Source organism: Silene latifolia, chromosome 8 (genome assembly GCF_048544455.1).
Source record: "Silene latifolia isolate original U9 population chromosome 8, ASM4854445v1, whole genome shotgun sequence".
NCBI classification, from domain to species: Eukaryota; Viridiplantae; Streptophyta; class Magnoliopsida; order Caryophyllales; family Caryophyllaceae; genus Silene; species Silene latifolia.
Genome location: NC_133533.1, coordinates 25,455,502 through 25,473,875, shown reverse-complemented (window position 1 = coordinate 25,473,875; position 18,374 = coordinate 25,455,502). Strand labels below are relative to the sequence as shown.

At 36.7% G+C, this 18,374-nt stretch overlaps 4 protein-coding genes across 4 annotated transcripts; 1 reads left to right on the top strand and 3 right to left on the bottom strand.

Annotated features, from left to right (window-relative positions):
• Positions 1-3,375: 3,375 nt before the first annotated feature.
• Positions 3,376-4,732, bottom strand: LOC141594881 (acetylajmalan esterase-like). The gene has a single exon (XM_074414868.1). It carries the CDS (start codon positions 4,730-4,732, stop codon positions 3,563-3,565), a length of 1,170 nt encoding a protein of 389 aa, XP_074270969.1. The 3' UTR covers positions 3,376-3,562.
• A 1,678-nt stretch (positions 4,733-6,410) lies between these two features.
• LOC141596597 (eukaryotic translation initiation factor 1A) lies at positions 6,411-9,107 on the bottom strand. Its single transcript, XM_074416797.1, has 2 exons — positions 8,712-9,107; positions 6,411-6,794 (listed from the first exon to the last, which is right to left on the bottom strand). Exons 1-2 carry the CDS (start codon positions 8,964-8,966, stop codon positions 6,612-6,614), a joined length of 438 nt encoding a protein of 145 aa, XP_074272898.1. The 5' UTR covers positions 8,967-9,107; the 3' UTR covers positions 6,411-6,611.
• A 512-nt stretch (positions 9,108-9,619) lies between these two features.
• On the top strand, positions 9,620-11,470 carry LOC141594221 (U4/U6 small nuclear ribonucleoprotein Prp31 homolog). Its single transcript, XM_074414370.1, has one exon. The coding sequence runs from the start codon at positions 9,700-9,702 to the stop codon at positions 11,110-11,112; it is 1,413 nt and encodes a 470-aa protein (XP_074270471.1). The 5' UTR covers positions 9,620-9,699; the 3' UTR covers positions 11,113-11,470.
• A 147-nt stretch (positions 11,471-11,617) lies between these two features.
• LOC141596596 (BTB/POZ domain-containing protein POB1-like) lies at positions 11,618-18,226 on the bottom strand. Its single transcript, XM_074416796.1, has 6 exons — positions 17,183-18,226; positions 14,030-14,149; positions 13,719-13,840; positions 13,512-13,575; positions 13,082-13,352; positions 11,618-12,795 (listed from the first exon to the last, which is right to left on the bottom strand). The coding sequence occupies exons 1-6, from the start codon at positions 17,580-17,582 to the stop codon at positions 11,982-11,984; spliced, it is 1,791 nt and encodes a 596-aa protein (XP_074272897.1). The 5' UTR covers positions 17,583-18,226; the 3' UTR covers positions 11,618-11,981.
• Between the last annotated feature and the right edge of the window lie 148 nt (positions 18,227-18,374).

Here is an 18,374-nt window from a genome sequence, read left to right as displayed (position 1 = left end):
ACCCCGCTTATACCCTTCAGTTTACTAGTTATTTTCACCTATACCCCTCAAGTATAGACTACTCTCACTTGTACCCTTACTTTTAAGGAAAATCCACACTCCAACATCATAATACTAAGCACCAACAACTACGTCGTTAAATGAATTTTCGTTTATCATTATGGAGCGGGGAAGAAGTGTTAAGTACCCTTATGTAAGATGTTAAGAACTATGTAAACAATATGATACTTTAATTGAAATATTTGTTTTCTCTCCAAAAAAACGTCGTTTTCCCTCCAAATTCATTTTTATATGACTCCACTTAATCTTCAACACTCATCTTTTACCCTTATACCACACTTCATCCTCTATATTCATCATTTACTATACTTAAGGGGTATATGTGGGAATAACTAGGAAGTTGGAGGGTACAAGTGAGTTTTCCTGAAAAGTAGGGGTATAAGTGGGATTAGCTCATACCAGAGAGGTACAAGTGGGAACTTCCCTTTTTTTTGTTTTTGGGTTTGTTTGGTGGTCTGAGTGTTTCCTTTGTTTTCCGGTGGTAGCTTCGATCTTTCTTTCGTGGTCGAGTGTTAATTGGAGACAGTTTGCCTGAGTTGGTAGTGGCGGAGGTTGTGCTGGTCATAGTAGGTTTCTTCATCGTTTTCTTCGTAGCTAAGAATAATTCTCCTTTCTCAAGCTTCTTTGTCAAGCGTTTCTTTGTCTTTTGAATTTCATTCAAATGTCTTTTTTTGTCGTGTTTTCTAATATAGCTTATAAATTACTTTTCGTCAATCTTGAGGCATGTTTTTTTTCTGGATGATGATGTTGAGGATAGCGCACTCTTTGTTCAAGCGCTTATTGAAAGTGGGGAACCATCTTTTAATAGTGTCAACCTTCTAGAGAATAAGAGATATGTTTTTTTAGAGATGGTAATGTGCATTTGGCTTTTTTCCACTATTAATTCGTTGTTAAATTCCTCATGTGTATTGGTATCCCACCCAGTTTTGAGGAATCTGCTGTAATTTCTTTTGCCCTCTCCCTTTTATTAAATTTGTGCCGTTTGTGATTTGAAGGTTCCCAATTATAGCCAAGGGTGTTGGCACTGCATTTTAATTCTATTTGTAGATCCCTTTAACATTAAATCCCTCTACCGAAGAGGATTAGCATTTAAGCATATGAATCTCCTTCAGAAGACCCCTTATGATTTTGAGTGTGCTTTGAGCAATGATGACCCAAATATTAAGGATGTTTCTAGGGAGCTACTTGTACATGCTATGGTTGATCATTTAGCTCTCAACACCAAGGGAAAACGGGAAGTATTTCAATTTGACCGCCTTCACATTGATAGAAAAGGGAAGAAGTGGTCTCCAACTTCAATGGATGAATTTGTGTCTGTTTGTTTGGATGATGTGCCTATGAATTTCGTAGATGAAATGCCTATGGATTTTGGGAGTAGCATAATCACCAGGGTGAGGAGTTGGCTAGATTTACCCAACGATGATGATTTCAAGCCAATTTTGAAAGAGATTAAACCCTTGATTACTTATCAAGATTTGCACAGTAAGAGAATTATACATCTGAGGTACTACCTCCAATTCTATAGTTTATGAGTATTATAGTAAAGTTTTTGTGTTTTATTTTAAAGTTTTTGAGTTTCATTATGAAGTTTTTGAGTATATTAACTTAAACATTAAGCTCTAAAAAATTACAATAAAACTCAAAAATATTACATATAAGTTTAGTTAAATTTGAGTTTTGACGGAAAAAATATTAAAGTATAACTTATAAATTTTAATATGCTCAAAAAAATACACATATGCTCAAAAACAAAAAAAAGTTTGAGGTGATAAGCTCAAAAAAAATGCATATATGCTCAAAAAACAAAAAAGTTGGAGGTATACATCCGTATGTTCCTTTTTCTCAGATTTGCATTGAGATATAATTGGGAATGATTATGTGATAACCAAGGTAGAGGAGAAACGTGGTGAATGTGCTATTTGTTCGTCACCCTATACCGGAAAGGTAAGGAACCATCATGTTTTCACCTTGGAGCAAGAGACAAACTATTACACGCTTGTCATATTGGATTGCGGACACTCGCTTCATCATTGTTGGATATTCAAGTGGCTACAAAAAAAAATCAGACCTGCCCTTTTTGTAGATCAGTTATCTATGTTACCGTTTGATTATAGCTAGCGATTGACGAAAAAGATGTTAATTTGTAATTGTTGGATTGTATTGTATTTCAGTTTTTATATAATTAGTATTAGTGCCCGGCTTCGCCCGGGCTATCCCTACTTACCATTAATTTTTTTTCATTAAAGAAAATTACTTAAAATTGTACAACCCATAAATTTATTGTTAATTTATTTTTTCTATGACATATCCTAAAATTTTGATGAAATAAATTTTGAGACAAATTTACTACTCCCGCTATTAATATTTTACTCTTATTAAAGAAACGATAGTAATAACATTTCACTACTTGTCCGTAATCATTGTTACTTTCACTACTCCCACCGTAATTATTGTTATTGTCCTTACTATCGCATTAATATTGATAATTTCACTACTCTCATCGTAATTATTGTAACTTTCACTATTGTCGCATTAATATTGATTGTTTCACTACTCCCGCTGTTGTTTCTACCACCTTCACTAATTCCGCTGATAATATTGTTACTTTTACTATTTAAATGAGTGATTACTATCATTTAACAATATCCAATGTTACTACAATTCTTTTCTTTACTGCCGAAATTACTTTTACTACTTAGGCATGCAATTTTAAGAGGATTATATATTTATATAAAATATTACATATATGCATTAAATCAAATCGAAAGAATTATGCAATATTATATATTATGGAATCTAACTTGAATTATATATAACATATTTATTATTTATAACCTACTTATTATATTATATGCAGTAAAATAATTAACATTTTTATACATCTAATAAACTATAGAGTTTAATAAAATTGCATAAATTTTAAATTTAATAAATAATTTTATGATGATAATAATTAATAGTATAAGTGTGCATGTTTATAGTAATTAATTATTTTATTTTAAGGAAATTGACCATCTTCTAGTCTTCTATAAATATTTATGAAAATTACCAAGCATCTTCTTTCTTTTAGTCTCCTTGAAATTTATCATCTTAATTAATTATTTATTTTAAGGAAATTGACCATCTTAATTAATTATTTTATTTTAATGAAATTGACTATATTTTAGTCTCTTACAAATGTTTAGGAAAATTACCAAACTTCTATATAATTTAATTTTAACCCAAACTATATAATATTTGCATTGAGATCCCTTAATCGGGTTCATCACACGATGCTATTGATCTAAAACTATATAGTATAGTTAATTTTCGGGAAAAAACTCTGCAATAAACTGAATACAAATGTAAAAGGCATTGCAAACTAGCATACTGTTACATAAATTTGACATACTAAGCGTCTAAACATAACAGCAATCTAACTAACAATCAAGTATCACGAGATACGCTAATTGAAAACTATTGTCTGGGTAAACTGGTTTATTGTATCGGATTAAAACAAGACTCAAACTCTGTTTAGCCCTTGAGCGAGTCTTGGCAACAACCATTGAGACATGCGCTTGTAAGTCTGTTGAGTCATATGAATGCCATCCCAACTTATGTACTCATTCGGATCTGCACAAACCTCGAACCCTTGAGTCCCACAAATTTGCGTCAAATCAAAATTGTAGTCATTATTCCCCGATCCACAACACGCCTTGAACATGCTTGGTACATCAAATCCAAGAGCGCCTGCATTCTTGAGGACCGAACTCAATGCTGAATAGTAGTCTCCATATACAACCGTCACCTCTGGGTACTCTTGTTGTAACTCTTTGATGGCCTCTTTAAGGCGGTCATTGTGGTATCTAGCGAAGGCGTTCAGTCCGTCTAAACAATTTAATCCATCTAATGTGTACTCGTTTTCGAATGTGGCTTTGTAAATGGGTAGGCACCCGATGGGGAAGTTCCCTGGTATGTAGACCCGGGTCACACCATAGCTAATAACTTGTTTAGCCGCGTTTATAATAGTTTCAACAACTTGAGGCACCATATCGCGTACTTGATCCATTGTCTTCCCTTGTAGCATCGCATAGTTATAGTCATTCCCACCCGTCTCAATCAAAACAAGGGACCGGCCAAGCTTGTCCCAGCAGTCTAAAGCATCGTCGCAAATGGTATCGAGGTGATCCCGAAACCAGTCCAATTGGACATTCAAAGAAGAGGGAGTCACTGGTGAGATGATACCCTTGGACTGTAGGGTATCAGAGTCTAAGGCAGTCGAACCAGCGACAGCGAAGTTAACACCCTGAGAAAAGTCAGCTCCGTTTGCAAGATATGGGTTTAGGAAAGGCTTATCAAAGAAGGTGGCAAATTGGTCGATCATTAGTAAACCGTCAGAGCAACGGCCAGTAGGCTTGTGCATTGTCATACCATAAGGATAAGCTGCAAAATTATGAGCTCGGACAGGAGACTCGATGACAAGATTACCAGTGTCGCTAATGGAGTCTCCGAATTGGAAGAGGTAATCAATAGAATAAGGAGTTCCAGGGGCTGGAGAAGTGGGAGCAATTTCAAGGTCTTGATAAGTGGGAGCAATTTCAAAGTCCTGATAAGTGGGAGCAGTTTCGCAGGATTGAGTGGAGTAAAGGGAGACGAAGAAGAGCGCTAAGAAAAGTAAGGTACGGGATGCCATTGATGGATGGATATAAGAAGTGATTTGTGAGATATTAGGATGATGATGTGTGTTGTATATATAGGTGGTTGTACGTATGCTCTAACTTTTAGTCCTAATACTAGTTAGGATAGGAATACGATATGAATATGATAAAGAGTAAAATAAGGTAATGCCATATTTCGAAACCTAGTGAAAGAAGGAGTGCTCCTGCAGTCCTGCATGCAACAAACTTCAATCCGAAAGCAAGTAGAAATACAAATCTTGATTCTGAAAATCTGAGATTGAATCAAGACTAGCCCTCCTCCTGTGTGAGTTCACATACTTTATCGAATTTAACCTAGACTGGTCTGCTAGACAGTGCAGATTCAAGGAACAGTTATTTTCCGTAAAGTTTTCATTTGCCAGTTTCATTATATTACTTGCTGTATGATCTGGGATTTCAAGCTATGTTACTCCCAAGTGTTGGATACAGTTATTTTCCATAAAGTTTTCAATTTTTGTTCTAAAATGAAGTGTCGACTGTCGTATCATGAAGTTTCCAACAAGCGAGATGCGACAAAAGTGAAGTTTGATACTAAAGGGTTAATTTTTGCATTTTGGGTATGTAGAAAAATGATAAAGTTAGCAACTTTCAAACCTTAAATAGTTAAATATTTGTTGTTATGTACACCTTAATTTATCAGAAGCAGATTGTGTAGCTTGATAAGTTGATAGGATGTTTCGGGTTTCTGGGATCAAAAGATTAACTAGTTTGAATCCCAAGGTTGAGAGCTTAGGTTACGAAAATGACTCAGTGTAATCAGTTTTGTAGGACATCGTGAGAAGTAGAAGTTGAGGTAAATGGAAAGGTGGCTTATGATGTTGGTGCATCATGTATTCTTGGTAGAGATTGCACTGCCACCAACATAAGGCTAACAGAGTCAAAGTGTTACAGATGGAAATGAGAATACTAAGTGAGGTTTTACCGAAACTGGTTCTGCTTCAGAAAATACAGGAATCATATGAAACGGGAAACAGGGCATCTGATCGGAAAAGGGCCATGAAAATGAAGGGCTACTCGGAACTCAGAAGTATGAAGTACTACTCCCCGTCTTAAATATTTCGGTACCCCGATCATAAAATTCTTGCATTGGAGTTGAAATTTGATTTTGTAATTTCTTCATCTTGTTTGTTGTCTCTTGATTAGTCCCTGCTGTCTCTATATGCTCTCCATCTTCAGGCTGGAGACCCGATTTTTTGCTCAACAATGATGCCATTTAAATAACTCATTTGTAACTTAACAACTATTCCAGCACAAACTCAGGGTGCATAAGAACTTGGACATTTTGTACAAAAAACAAAACATGGGAGTTTCAAGGCAATTTTGATGCTAATGGCATTTGAACCCAGCTCATAACTCATAAGCACCACCTTTTATCACTTTATCAACTAAGTTTGGTAGTTAAGATCTGCTACAACATCAAGTTCAGTCAAGTAAATTCGATCAAACCTATCCTAATTTCAAGTCTGGACATTTTAATACCAGGCAAAGAAAAGATTGTTCAGACTTTAATATTTTGTTGAACGCGAAAAAATAGAAATGCAGATCATAGTCCATAGTTAAACTAGAGACTTGCCCAAGTCAATTTTTTTCCGGAATGAGATTTGTACATGCCATAATCCAAAATCATGCACGTCAAAAAACAGAAGATGGGCATCAAGACAATCGAAAGTACACACTATTTATTGAGGCATAAGCCCCATAATATTGATATCAGATTACATTCGCCATCCAAATAGTACTCTCTCAACACTGGTCAGTATAAAGAGTTACTACAAATATTGATTCAAGTTGAAAACATATAAAGGTAAACATAGGTTCACAGAACAGGATCATCTTCAAGGATTTTAAACATGCTTAAATTTTATCAATGTCTTCATCCTCAAACTCAATGTAGTCATCAGCACCATCTTCATCTTCGTCATCCATGGCGTTACTGATACCCTCATTGAGCCTAATGTTGTCCGGTAATTCACCATATGCCTTGAGTAACCTGGCCTCGTCCGGCATGTATTTCAGGATAACATCAGCCTTGTCATCCTGTCAATCAGAAAACACTTTGAAATCTTATATCACTTCTCAATATATAGCAGTGCAGCTGATTGTGGTATGTTCACACTAAAATCTCAGTTTCATTTTTCGAAAACAAAACAATAAACTTATTACCAAGGACATTTCAATTTGCTACCAACCATGGTAACCTAGCAAGTGAGGCTAATGTATCAATATCACAAGCCGAGTAAAGATTTTCAAATTTATGAAATGAAGATGCCAAATTGCAAATACTATGATGACAATTTCTTGCAGAAAAATGAATAACTTGCATAATTTTTCTCATGACTAGTAACTAGTCAATCTCATTGCCAGTAATATTTTTTAAGGATTTTAAAAAGGGACAACATATATGATAGAAAGGAATCACAGGGCAAGGAGAAGAGCAAATTAAAAGATATATGAATGGACAAGGCCATCTAAACAACGTAAGCCATTTCGGCTAGTGCGGCTCCTCGGGCTTAAATTTAAGTACAAACCCTATTACAATAAAGTGATTTCTTTCCCACCAAAATTACAAACAACTCTTATCACCAGTTACCAGTACCTCAAACTCGAACAATCTTGTTCACCACACATGATAGCTCAACACTAAATTGCATCCGTCAGTCAACAATGTAGTTGCAGAAAACAAAGTTATAAACTCCAACAGTCTCGTAGAAGAGACCACATACCACTACTACAAGTACCAATGGCTTCTTTTTGGCCTATACATGAATCACGATAGGTCACAGGATCTTTCATCATATCCTTTATTAGCCTTCTCTAAATATATTAATCTAGTGGTTCCTCCCACACGAATAAATAAACTATAGCACTACTACAATTTGTTTCACAATGGACAACTATATAGCCTTGCAGCAAACTTCTCCAAAATTAGTTAACTGCCCAAATTCTCCCGTAAATTCTTTTTACAAATATAACCAAATTTTAATTCGAATAACAATCTCATGAACTTCAATACCCAAACCAACACACTATACCCAACATGAAATCCTATCCAATCATACGTATCAAACCCCAAGCACAACAACAACAACATTACCCCAGTGCCTCAATGGCTCCCGCAAATTGCGGGATAAGGGGGTCGGATGTACGCAGCCTTACCCTTGTGTTAGCAACACAAAGAGGTTGTTTCCGAATGACCGAAGATGAAAATTGCGTCGAGAACTGCATCGAAGGACCGCTACTTCACAAAAGAAAAAAGCGCAACCACTTTAGTGAGCCATTTTGATTTATTCTTTTATAATTCATAACCAAACAGTAATGAGTTTTTGGCTACACCGGAAATATGGAAAATCAAACCCCAAGCACAGTAGTAAAAAAAAAAAAAAAGCACAACAACAACATTCCCCTGATGCCTTAATCAGTGGCAGGGTTATGGGGCTAATAGGGGCAATAGCTCTCCCTGAACAATGGAAAATTTGAAATTTTACGAGTACAGCCAAATTCAAATTCTAACAACATTCCCATGAACTTGAAACACACAAACCAACCCATCATACACAACATGAAATCCCATCCAAGCATATCAACAATATAAACAGTAAAGAGAAAAGCACAGCCAACAATCCCCTAACGCCTCAATCAGTGACGGCGCTAGGGGGCTAGCAGGAGCGACTTTCAGTTAAAAACATTTCGGCCCAAAATGACAAATCCTAGCTCCTACAAATGACAGGTAACACGGTGTAACATACGCCACAGCAGGTGTGGAAACACGAACAACTGCGTCGAAAAGCGGTGACTCTAGTTTATTAAACCGTTTTGATTCATTCCATCATAATCCATTAATCCGAACCCAAAAAAATCGAATCTTCAACAACAATAGAAACAAAAACACAATCAAACAATTCACAAAACAGAAAACCCGATCAAAATCAATCAATCAATCGAAATGAATGAAACCTGATAATCACGAAGACCGACAAGGATGATATCACCAGCAGCAATCCAAACTTTCTTATGCATCTTACCACGAATATGACAAAGACGCTTATTATTATCAATACACTGAGCTTCACATCTTCCATTACCAAGCATACGAAGAACTTGAGCGTATTCTTGTCCATCTTCCTTGAATACTAACTCTCTTTTCTCATCATCGGCTTCGTTCTTTCCTCTTTTCCTGTTCTTTCCTCCCTTTCCCTTGTTCTTCGGCATCTTCGGCGACGGATAACCCTAGATCTGACGGTTTTGAAGGCGGAAATCGACGGCGGTGGTTGATTTAGGGTTAGGGTTAGGGTTTCGGATTGAAAAATGAGAAGAGGAAATTGGATTTCTCTTTGTTTTTCGGTGAGGTGGTTTTTATCTTCACGATACCTTTGGTATCTTTCTGGACTTCTAGTAAAAAGACGGTTTTGCCCCTATTTAGACTTTTTCCATACGTATTTTAATATATTTTTATTAAAATTAAAATTTAAAATGAATTGATGTTAAAAAGACTGCTTTTTTTTCGGTTAAGAAAGACCGAACGCACCCCGAGTTCACGGGGTTACTTAGGAAACCTTTTTGACACTCAAAATTAATGTTGGATATATATATATATAATATAATATTATGTTATATTACATAAGCTACCATAAAATATTTATGTGTGAATAATAATTATTTTAAAAATAATAATAATAATAATAATAATAATAATAATAATAATAATATAATCGATTTATAAATTTTAGGAAAGTAATACTCCGTATATAGATTAGGAAACTCGATGTTTGAAAACGTATCTTTCCTAAGAAAAATTGGAGTATATAGTTCCTATAAATAAGGCATCTATCTCCCTATTACAAAACATGAAATACAATCCGACTTTTTATTTTTATTACTTCCTCTGAATCTTCTCTTTAAAAATTGTTTGCTTTTTCCCAATTGTATTGCTTCCTCTACATCTATGGCAACTCTTCATGATTCGTTTTTGGCGGATTTAGACGATTTATCGGATTATGGAGTTGATGTGGAGAAAATGGAGGAGGATATTGCTGGAGAGTTAGTTGATATAGACAAACTGAACCACGACAATCTTGACAACTTTTCAAAACTGCACAAATCACAGCGTTTTAACGCCATCTTACGAAAAATTGAACAAGACGGAATAATTTCAGAAGACGATCCTGATGATTGTCGGTTCATTATCGACTGTAATACATTACTAGTCGATATTGAAAACGAAATTATCCAAATATACAATTACATTCGTGACAATTATCGCCTCAAATTTCCAGAACTCGAGTCACTAATTCACCATCCAATCGAGTATGCTGTTGTCGTGAAGAAAATTGGTAACGAAACAGATTTAACCAATGTTCAATTAGACGGTCTTTCGCCGTCTGATATAATGGTTATTACTGTCACTGCTTCAACCACTGGCGGCAAGCAGCTCCCAGAGGATGTTCTACAGAAAACTATCGAGGCATGTGATCGTGCAATTGATCTCGATTCAGCAAGAAAAAAGGTGCTTGATTTTGTCGAGAGTAGAATGGTTTATATAGCACCGAATCTGTCAGTAATTGTTGGAAGTGCAGTTGCAGCAAAGCTTATTGGAACTGCCGGAGGTTTGGAATCACTTGCGAAGATGCCAGCGTGTAATGTTCAACTTCTTGGGGCGAAAAGGAAGAATCTCGCAGGATTTTCCTCAGCAACTTGTCGGTTTCATATTGGTTATCTTGAGCAGACGGAGATATTTCAGAATACTCCCCCTGGTCTTAAAATGCGTGCTTGTCGTCTTTTGGCTGGAAAGTCTACCCTTGCAGCTCGGGTGGATTATATAAGAAGTGAACCGACTGGAAAGACGGGAAGGAGTATTCGAGAAGAGATTTGCAAGAAAATTGAGAAGTGGCAAGAGCCACCTCCTGCTAGAATCCCTAAACCTCTACCAGTGCCTGATGCTGCGCCAAAAAAGAAGAGAGGCGGAAGGAGACTGAGGAAGGCGAAGGAGAGATATGCTGTTACGGACATGAGAAAGTTGGCAAATCGGATGCAGTTCGGAGTGGCTGAAGAGAGTTCACTTGGTGATGGGTTGGGAGTAGGATATGGCATGCTTGGTCAAGCCGGGAGTGGTAAATTACGTATGTCAGCTGGTCCCAGCAAACTTTTAAAAGTTGCTAAGAAATCGATGAAGCGGTATGGTAGTAGTAGTAGCACTGCCTCAGGGCTAACATCGAGTTTGGCATTTACTCCTGTTCAAGGAATCGAACTTGCAAATCCAGAGGCTCTTGCTCGTCGACTTGAAACTGGAACTCAGAGTACTTATTTCTCTGAAACAGGCAGATTTTCAAACATCAAGAGCAACTACTGTAAAATCTGAAGTTACCGAAGCCATTCAAATATCAGGTTCCATGTTTTCATCTTGGTCTTAGTTTTCACAATGCGTATCATATTATTCGTGTATAAATGCTAAATGCTTTTATCTTCCAGATGTTAATATAAGAGATTTTAGTCGGTCTTGTATAAAACGCTCTTCTTATATGAATTGTGAATATTGTCTCAATTCTCGAAAGTAAAGTTTTTGTGCTGGTAAGAATGCATATTTTAGTAAGTTTTTGTGCTGGTAATATTGCTTATTTTATGACTTCTTGATTCATTTGCTGCGAGACTACCTCTCCGGGAACACATACAACACCAGGTACTTTGGTTTACGATTATCAGCCCAAGGAAGAATAATAACTTGGCTATTAAACAGAGGTAATACAAAAACTTGAAAATTGCATTACTATTCCTTTTGTGAGAACTTTTAAATCTTTAGTCCAACTTTCGTGATTTAACACAATCTTTGATTCGATATAAGGAAAAGATAGTGGAACATAAGATGAGACACAGAAATGGAGCGGAGGAACTTTTATACAATGAAAAAAGATTCGGTAATTTGTCTATAACATTTCTTCTGGTGTTGCTTAAATTAAAATTAAAATTTGAGAATAAAGATAGATTTCAAGAGGATCAGACCCATTTGCCACTAAAGAGCCAAAATCTTTTGAAATACATACTAATACATATACACACTGAAAGCACATTTACACGAATTTCCCTCAGCTCTTCAGGAATGTGGCCGGGATCAACAAGAGAGGTCAGTTCCATTTTTCGAATCCCTCCCCTCCCCTCCCCATATTACAAGACAAAGTTCATATTAGGACCCCGAATGCTTGACAAAGGCCTTGATAAAAGACATTACTCATGTCAATGCCTAATTGTAAGCTCGGCTCGTAGATGAAGAGTGTCGTTGATGAAATACAGGCTATCTTCCGCCATAAAAGAGGTCCATGGTATGCCGAAAAGATTTCTGTAACCTACAGCTTTGCCTCCTGTGAATGTGTAGTTGCCTTTGTATTTGCTCTGAAAGTCTTCTGCCGGCTTTGACCTCGCTGCAAACTCGTAATCAACTCCGAATGAGACTGATCCTTTTTCTTGCATTCCGAGGAACAGTCCGAAGCAATGGAATGAGCTTTGTTGGTCCATGTTACAGTGGGCTGAGAGGAAGAATCCTTGACCACCCAAGTGGAAGGCTTGAGAATAAACTCTACCTGAGGGGAAGAGATTCGCACATTCCTCTCGTTTCAAATCCAAGTAAACCACACATTGTTGGCAAGGAAGGTCAAAGTCGACCACTTTAACAGGGCGATACTTATAAGCACGCTCCAGAAAGCGACGACTGGTTTGGGCGGATTCTTCTGCAATTAGTATTCGTTGACGATGTGGAGCCTCAGCTTTGAAGAAGAGGGCCTCCATGACAAGTTTGGATGATAGCTCATGATCAATATCTGGGCATGTCAAGGCCTTTTTCAACTTCCGGCATGTCATGTATGGGAAACGGATGTATCGAGCAAGGCGGGTAGCTAGGATTTCACGCCGCTCTTCAATTTTGGGGTATTGAACCCTCAACCACTTCAAGACAAAGTCATACACGGCATCCTCAGAGGCTACCTGGAGACCGTCACTAGAAAGAACAGCCTCGATTCCAGAAATGGGTAGAGACAATACCTCTTCTTGAAACCTACAAAGCACCAAATCTCCCATGAAAAACTCCACTGGGTGAAGTTCATAAACAAAATAATCATCTTTGTAACAACTGTTGGTCTCTGTCTCTCTGAGGAACTCTCACATACAGAAATTGCGAGACACACATGTAACTAGAGTATACTAAATGTATCAGTGGATAATTTAGTGGGTAAATAGAGTGGTTTCACAAATAGTATTGTGTGAGATAGTCTCCTATGAGAACTTGGGTCGCACTCTGATACAGGAAGGTTTTCTGGTTCAAAACAAGCACTACGACTTACTTGGTAATATCTTTGTAACGGTCAGCAAGGTACTGCTTCGCAGCATCAGTCAAAGGCTTAACAGCATCAGCCATTATAGGAAGATCCAAATATAGCAGAGCAGACTCTGGTGTCATAGGCATATTTCGCAACATACGGCTGCAGTACCTCATACATGAAGCAACCTCAAACTTATCTGCAGCCATTAATACATCCAGCAATGCTGTAGCCGTATTTGCAGTTAAAGTGTTGCTGTACATAAAGTTTAGAAGCTCCATCAAAGCAGCTTCCTCTGTCACAAGATGATGAAATAGTAATTAAGCATAAATTCCCCTTTTAACAAGAACGAAACGCTAATAATTTTTTTTTTTTTTTAAATAGGAAGCTACAAGGGAAATTTTGGTGCAAGGTCTGTGGACAAAATGACTAAAGCTAATAACGCGAAGCATACCAGATTCATTGATACGTAGAGTTACATGCCTCTGTTCGGATTCCTTCATTCCGTTAGAGAATAACTGCACCAACAAGAACAATACTGGTGTTACTATATAACAACATAGACAAATTACCAACAAAGCCTTCACAAGTAAAAGAAACCAATGGCGCCTGTTTTGACTGCTAAGAAGGGAGGACGTGTGGTAGAGAAGGTGTAGAGTACCTTGTAAAAAAATGGACTCTTGGCTGCTAGAATAGGTGAGCTTATGTGCAACGTTTGAACTCTCATAACTGTTGTACATTCCATGCTCCATGATGAATCATTGCTATTAGCTTCTTCGTCTCCTATACCATCAATAATTTACAATTTATGATCAAAGAGACTGATTTCAACGAGACCATAGATCTGACCACAGTATCATTAATGACCCCATAGCAACAAAGAATACGTGAACTCTGGCACTTGATAAGGCAGTTCATAACTTATTATGATGTTGATCTTATATAATACTGTAGTATCAATGTATCCAGTACCTGAAAGCGATTCTTCAACCATTGCAACGGCTTCCTCGTCATCATTTTCACCCCCTAAAACATCATCGGCATCAGATTGATTTAAAACCTGTTCCTCAGCACAAACGGCGACATCTGCACCTGTAAAGGCAAAAACACAGTTGAAAAAAGAGCCACACCACACACCATTGTCTAAGACATCCAAAAAATATGATTATACCAATAGTTTAGTATCCCCACAAATGCACGGAGAAATGAACGCTACATGGCATGAACAACAAATTGGTGGCATTATGGCTCAATGACATGGCTATTTGTAGCACAAATACTATAGCTCTATGACATGTCTATGTTCACACACCATTGTAGCACACACATGAATACGACACCAAAGAACTCAATTCTGCTCATGCTTGTAACTACATCAAACCACACACTTGTGCTCCAGCTAAATATCAGCAATGTTTCATCTAAGTCATCCAACTAAAAGCGAACGATCATGTACTCTTTAATTTCTAATTACAAGCAAATATAACCTCAACTCCTTCTCTCTTCCCTCCTAACAAGTTTATACTCTCCTCGCACAACAATAATCTTCTCTCTTAAGAACAAAATGTTTTGATATAAATTACGCGAACCAAGTTGACATACAATCCCTCGTTCCTTACTCTGCAGCATTGTCTAGCACTGTCTCTCACATTTCATAGACAAATCAGAGAACTAATACACAGAATTTCTATTAGATCCTGTCATGGGCAACAGGAGAAGTAGCTCTTAGGACTAATAAAGTGATCAACTCTCTCCATTCTTAGGACACTATCACAATTTCGGAAAAGATTACTGTTCCCCTTGCATTCATTATTATTCCTCTTCCATTTCAGCTTTATCAGTCAATGAGCTACTCCTCCATCCCTAATAAGGTTCAGGTGAAACCTCGTTTAAGCATATGAATGGACTCTAAATCCTAACAAGTGCAGCCCAAATCCAATTTATGTGTAACTTCAGGTGAGGTAGTTACTAACCTAATGATGATCAGGATTTGTTCCACTTTCAACCTCAACCGAGTCACACAATATACAACGTAAAATTCTGATAATGAGTAATGTTTTACATCACAAGCAGGAATATGAGCTATGCCCTCCAATTCTTACAAACTTGCCAAAAAATCAAGTCATACATACATGTCTAGGGCTCTAGGCCCTAAGGATGACAATCTCTTCTTGTGACATATATCCATCATAAATTAAATTGGTGAAACATGGAACATGAAATAATTTGTAATTACTAATTAGGGTACGAGTGAATCAAGTGTGTAGGATAAGGATGATCCTATGTCGATCACCAATTTAATAAGAACATGTCGATATCTCACCCGACATTAATCTTACTAATTAATCAAAAACAAGTTATTTATCAAGGGATTAATTGATGGGAATACTCTAAACTATGAGGGTGCTGCTTAAATTACTCCGAACCATGTTTTAACTACCAATAAACCGAACTATTATACACCTTCCCTTTGAATAGAATTGGTGTCTTTGTAACCTCTTGTAGTAGGTTATTTTAGCTTGGGCCCACTTCTATCCCCTTTTGACATGCTTCATCTTCTTCCTTCTCTCTTTTCTAATCCCTGTAATTTTTTTTCCTTTTCACATCCTCTCTCTCTCCTCCATTTCAATGGTACTTTCTCCCTCCCTTTGTTACTTCCCCTGTAAATTGTACCTCTATAAGGGTGAGGTTGATTAAGAGCCGAGAGAAGGCGGAGAAGGATAATTAAGAGCGGAGAGTCAGCTACAAGATCTAAAGCTCACATACTGGGTAGCATTTCTAAGGCTATGGATATCTTCAAACTTTCAAATAGCATCCGTGGACCGTGTAGACTATTTTCTATAGAGAATGTAGGTGACAGCTACGCAAATACGGTATACGAATTTGATGAATATATGAAATTATACTGATTTTGTAGTTTTATGGGTTTTAGGTACTGAAAATAAGTCCCCATTTTTAGTGGTTTCTTACCTTTTTAATTAAATATCAAACTCCATATGAAAGAATCAGATATAAGGCAAGAACTTTAAACAATTTTACGTGAAATGATGCAAGATGAACTTGCTGTCATGGATGCCGAGATTTATTCCAGTGATATTACACTACTACAAACACAGGGGCTCCATTTGACAAGGGTTAATTCTATGATGAGTTCATTGGAAGAAGGAATTAGTTTACTCGAGGAGAGTGATTTTTGAGAGAGGAGGAAAATTGATGGAAGCAAAATAATAAAATTCCGTCACGAATTAATGATTAAATTTTTCCTGTAAATGTATCATTGTGCGAAAATAAATAGGATCAACCACTAGATTGTTAGCGAGTAATAGAAGATGAATATAAGAAGTGATAAATAAGGGCGAGGATCGTCAATGGCGTATTAGAAAAGCTTGAAGCATTAATGGAGCTTAGGTGAAAAGGTGAGAGGAAAGGTAAAAAAACTTTACAGAATAGAGAGGAAATGATAGGTTAAAAAAAAGTCAAAAGAAGTTTAGAAACAAATAAAGATTACCTGCTTATCAGGTCACCGGTCAGTCTATTGTAATATAAGGGAATGTGTGTAATAGTTGGGTTTATTGATAGTTAAAACATGGTTTAGAGTATTTTGAGCAGAACCCCCATAGTTTAGAGTATTCCCATCAATTAATCCTTTATCAAGCATAATTCAGTGAATTTACCGAACTTTGAACAATGATGTTGTACTTAGGAAAGACTGTATGTCTATGTACGAGTTACGACCTACTGACTTAATCCAAGTCTACTTGCATACGCGATCACCATTAAGTTGTCCTTCCTCCATTCATTTCATTTTCACGCGTTTTATGAGTGAAAATATCCATTTCACCCGTTTTACTCTCTAAATAACGATCATGGCAAGACTGATAAAAATGCTAAATGGATAAGGGTGAGATACGAATTATGCAAAAATATAAATAAATATGGAAATGAATATGATGCCATGGAAATTCAATTGAAACCACCTAAACCATTCCAACAACAAAAATAAAACAATTAGTCTCATGTAAAACGGTTTTACACTAAAACGGATCCCACCAACACGAAAATAAAAACACAACAAACATTAAACAATTAAAAAGAATTATTAAAAAAAGAAAAGAAAAGACAAACCATCAAGAATAGGATCATCATCTTCATCAGGTAGATTAACATCAACATTAACTTCAATGTCATCAACATTATGATTATCATCATCAACAACAACATTAACATCAACATTATCTGTAGAGACAACATCCTTCTGCTTTTCCTTCTTCTTCAAATTCGCACGACGTCGTTTTCGGTGGCGGGCCCCCCAATCCAATAAAGAAGAACACCCATCACCATCACCGCCACTACTACCGTCGGATTTGGAATCGGACGGTCCAGCCATGATCTCGATCCGAAGAACCCGGTCCGAAAAATTACTATCATTGAACGCAAATCCGAAATTACCATCTCGAGGTGAACCTTGGTATTCGGGTTCCATCATTGTTCTCGGGTCAAATAAATCCTTATTTATTTCCCTCATTTATGATTATTATAATTATAATTATAACTGTAAATTGCTCAAATTGGAAGAACCCTAGAAAAATGAGCTGGGTTTGTTGAAAATGATGAAGATAGAGAAGATAGAATAGAAGAGTAGAAGAAGCTTTTTTTAATGGCTTCTTCTCTCTTTTGACCTTTGTAGCCTAAAAATAAAAATAAAAATAAAAAAATGGGTATTAAATATGAGTTCAAAAAATGGTGGGTTTTTTTGGGAATCTTTGGGATTTGTAAATGTGTATTTTGGGTTAATTCAGTTACTAAACTTACACAAATTTATGGCTGATTTGGAAGTTTTAGGTTTGGATTACATGTGGGTTTGGTTTGGAGGTGTGATAGATGAGTTGGATTGGTTTTATTGGGTGAGATTGAAAAACTCTCGTCATCTCGTGTCCTATGAGAGGACCGTACATCTGAAATATTTCATTTGGTAGATTGACTATAGGTATAAGGACGGTATTTTCTGAGGACACAAAAAATTTTCGGGTGAGATTAAGGTATGAACATGAGCCAATTTGTGAGCTTGTGACTTCTGACTTGTGACTTATGAGGTGGACATTTGGATTGTTTTAATTGCGCGGATGAGATTGGGATTGGTTTGGGTTCGTGAGGGATAAGTTTAACCATATGTTAATTAGAGAATACGCGTTATTATATAGGTGAGGCTATTGTGTAAGGCTGTTTAATAATACATCGTAGTTAAATACTTCATCTGTTGAAAATAAGGAATGAATCGGCTCATGGGTTGCCTATAGTCGCCTTGTCAGTTGAAATC

Bases quoted from the DNA above. Each gene is read 5' to 3' on its own strand.
- LOC141596596 (XM_074416796.1), bottom strand. From the start codon at position 17,582: ATGAGGGAAATAAATAAGGATTTATTTGACCCGAGAACAATGATGGAA. The intron at 14,150-17,182 runs GTTTGTCTTTTC...TTGCCTTTACAG, and splicing joins TGATGATCCTATTCTTGATG to GTGCAGATGTCGCCGTTTGT. The intron at 12,796-13,081 runs GTAAGTCGTAGT...GGTGCTTTGTAG, and splicing joins CGTTACAAAGATATTACCAA to GTTTCAAGAAGAGGTATTGT.
- LOC141594881 (XM_074414868.1), bottom strand. From the start codon at position 4,732: ATGGCATCCCGTACCTTACTTTTCTTAGCGCTCTTCTTCGTCTCCCTT.
- LOC141596597 (XM_074416797.1), bottom strand. From the start codon at position 8,966: ATGCCGAAGAACAAGGGAAAGGGAGGAAAGAACAGGAAAAGAGGAAAG. The intron at 6,795-8,711 runs GTTTCATTCATT...TCTGATTGACAG, and splicing joins TCGGTCTTCGTGATTATCAG to GATGACAAGGCTGATGTTAT.
- LOC141594221 (XM_074414370.1), top strand. From the start codon at position 9,700: ATGGCAACTCTTCATGATTCGTTTTTGGCGGATTTAGACGATTTATCG.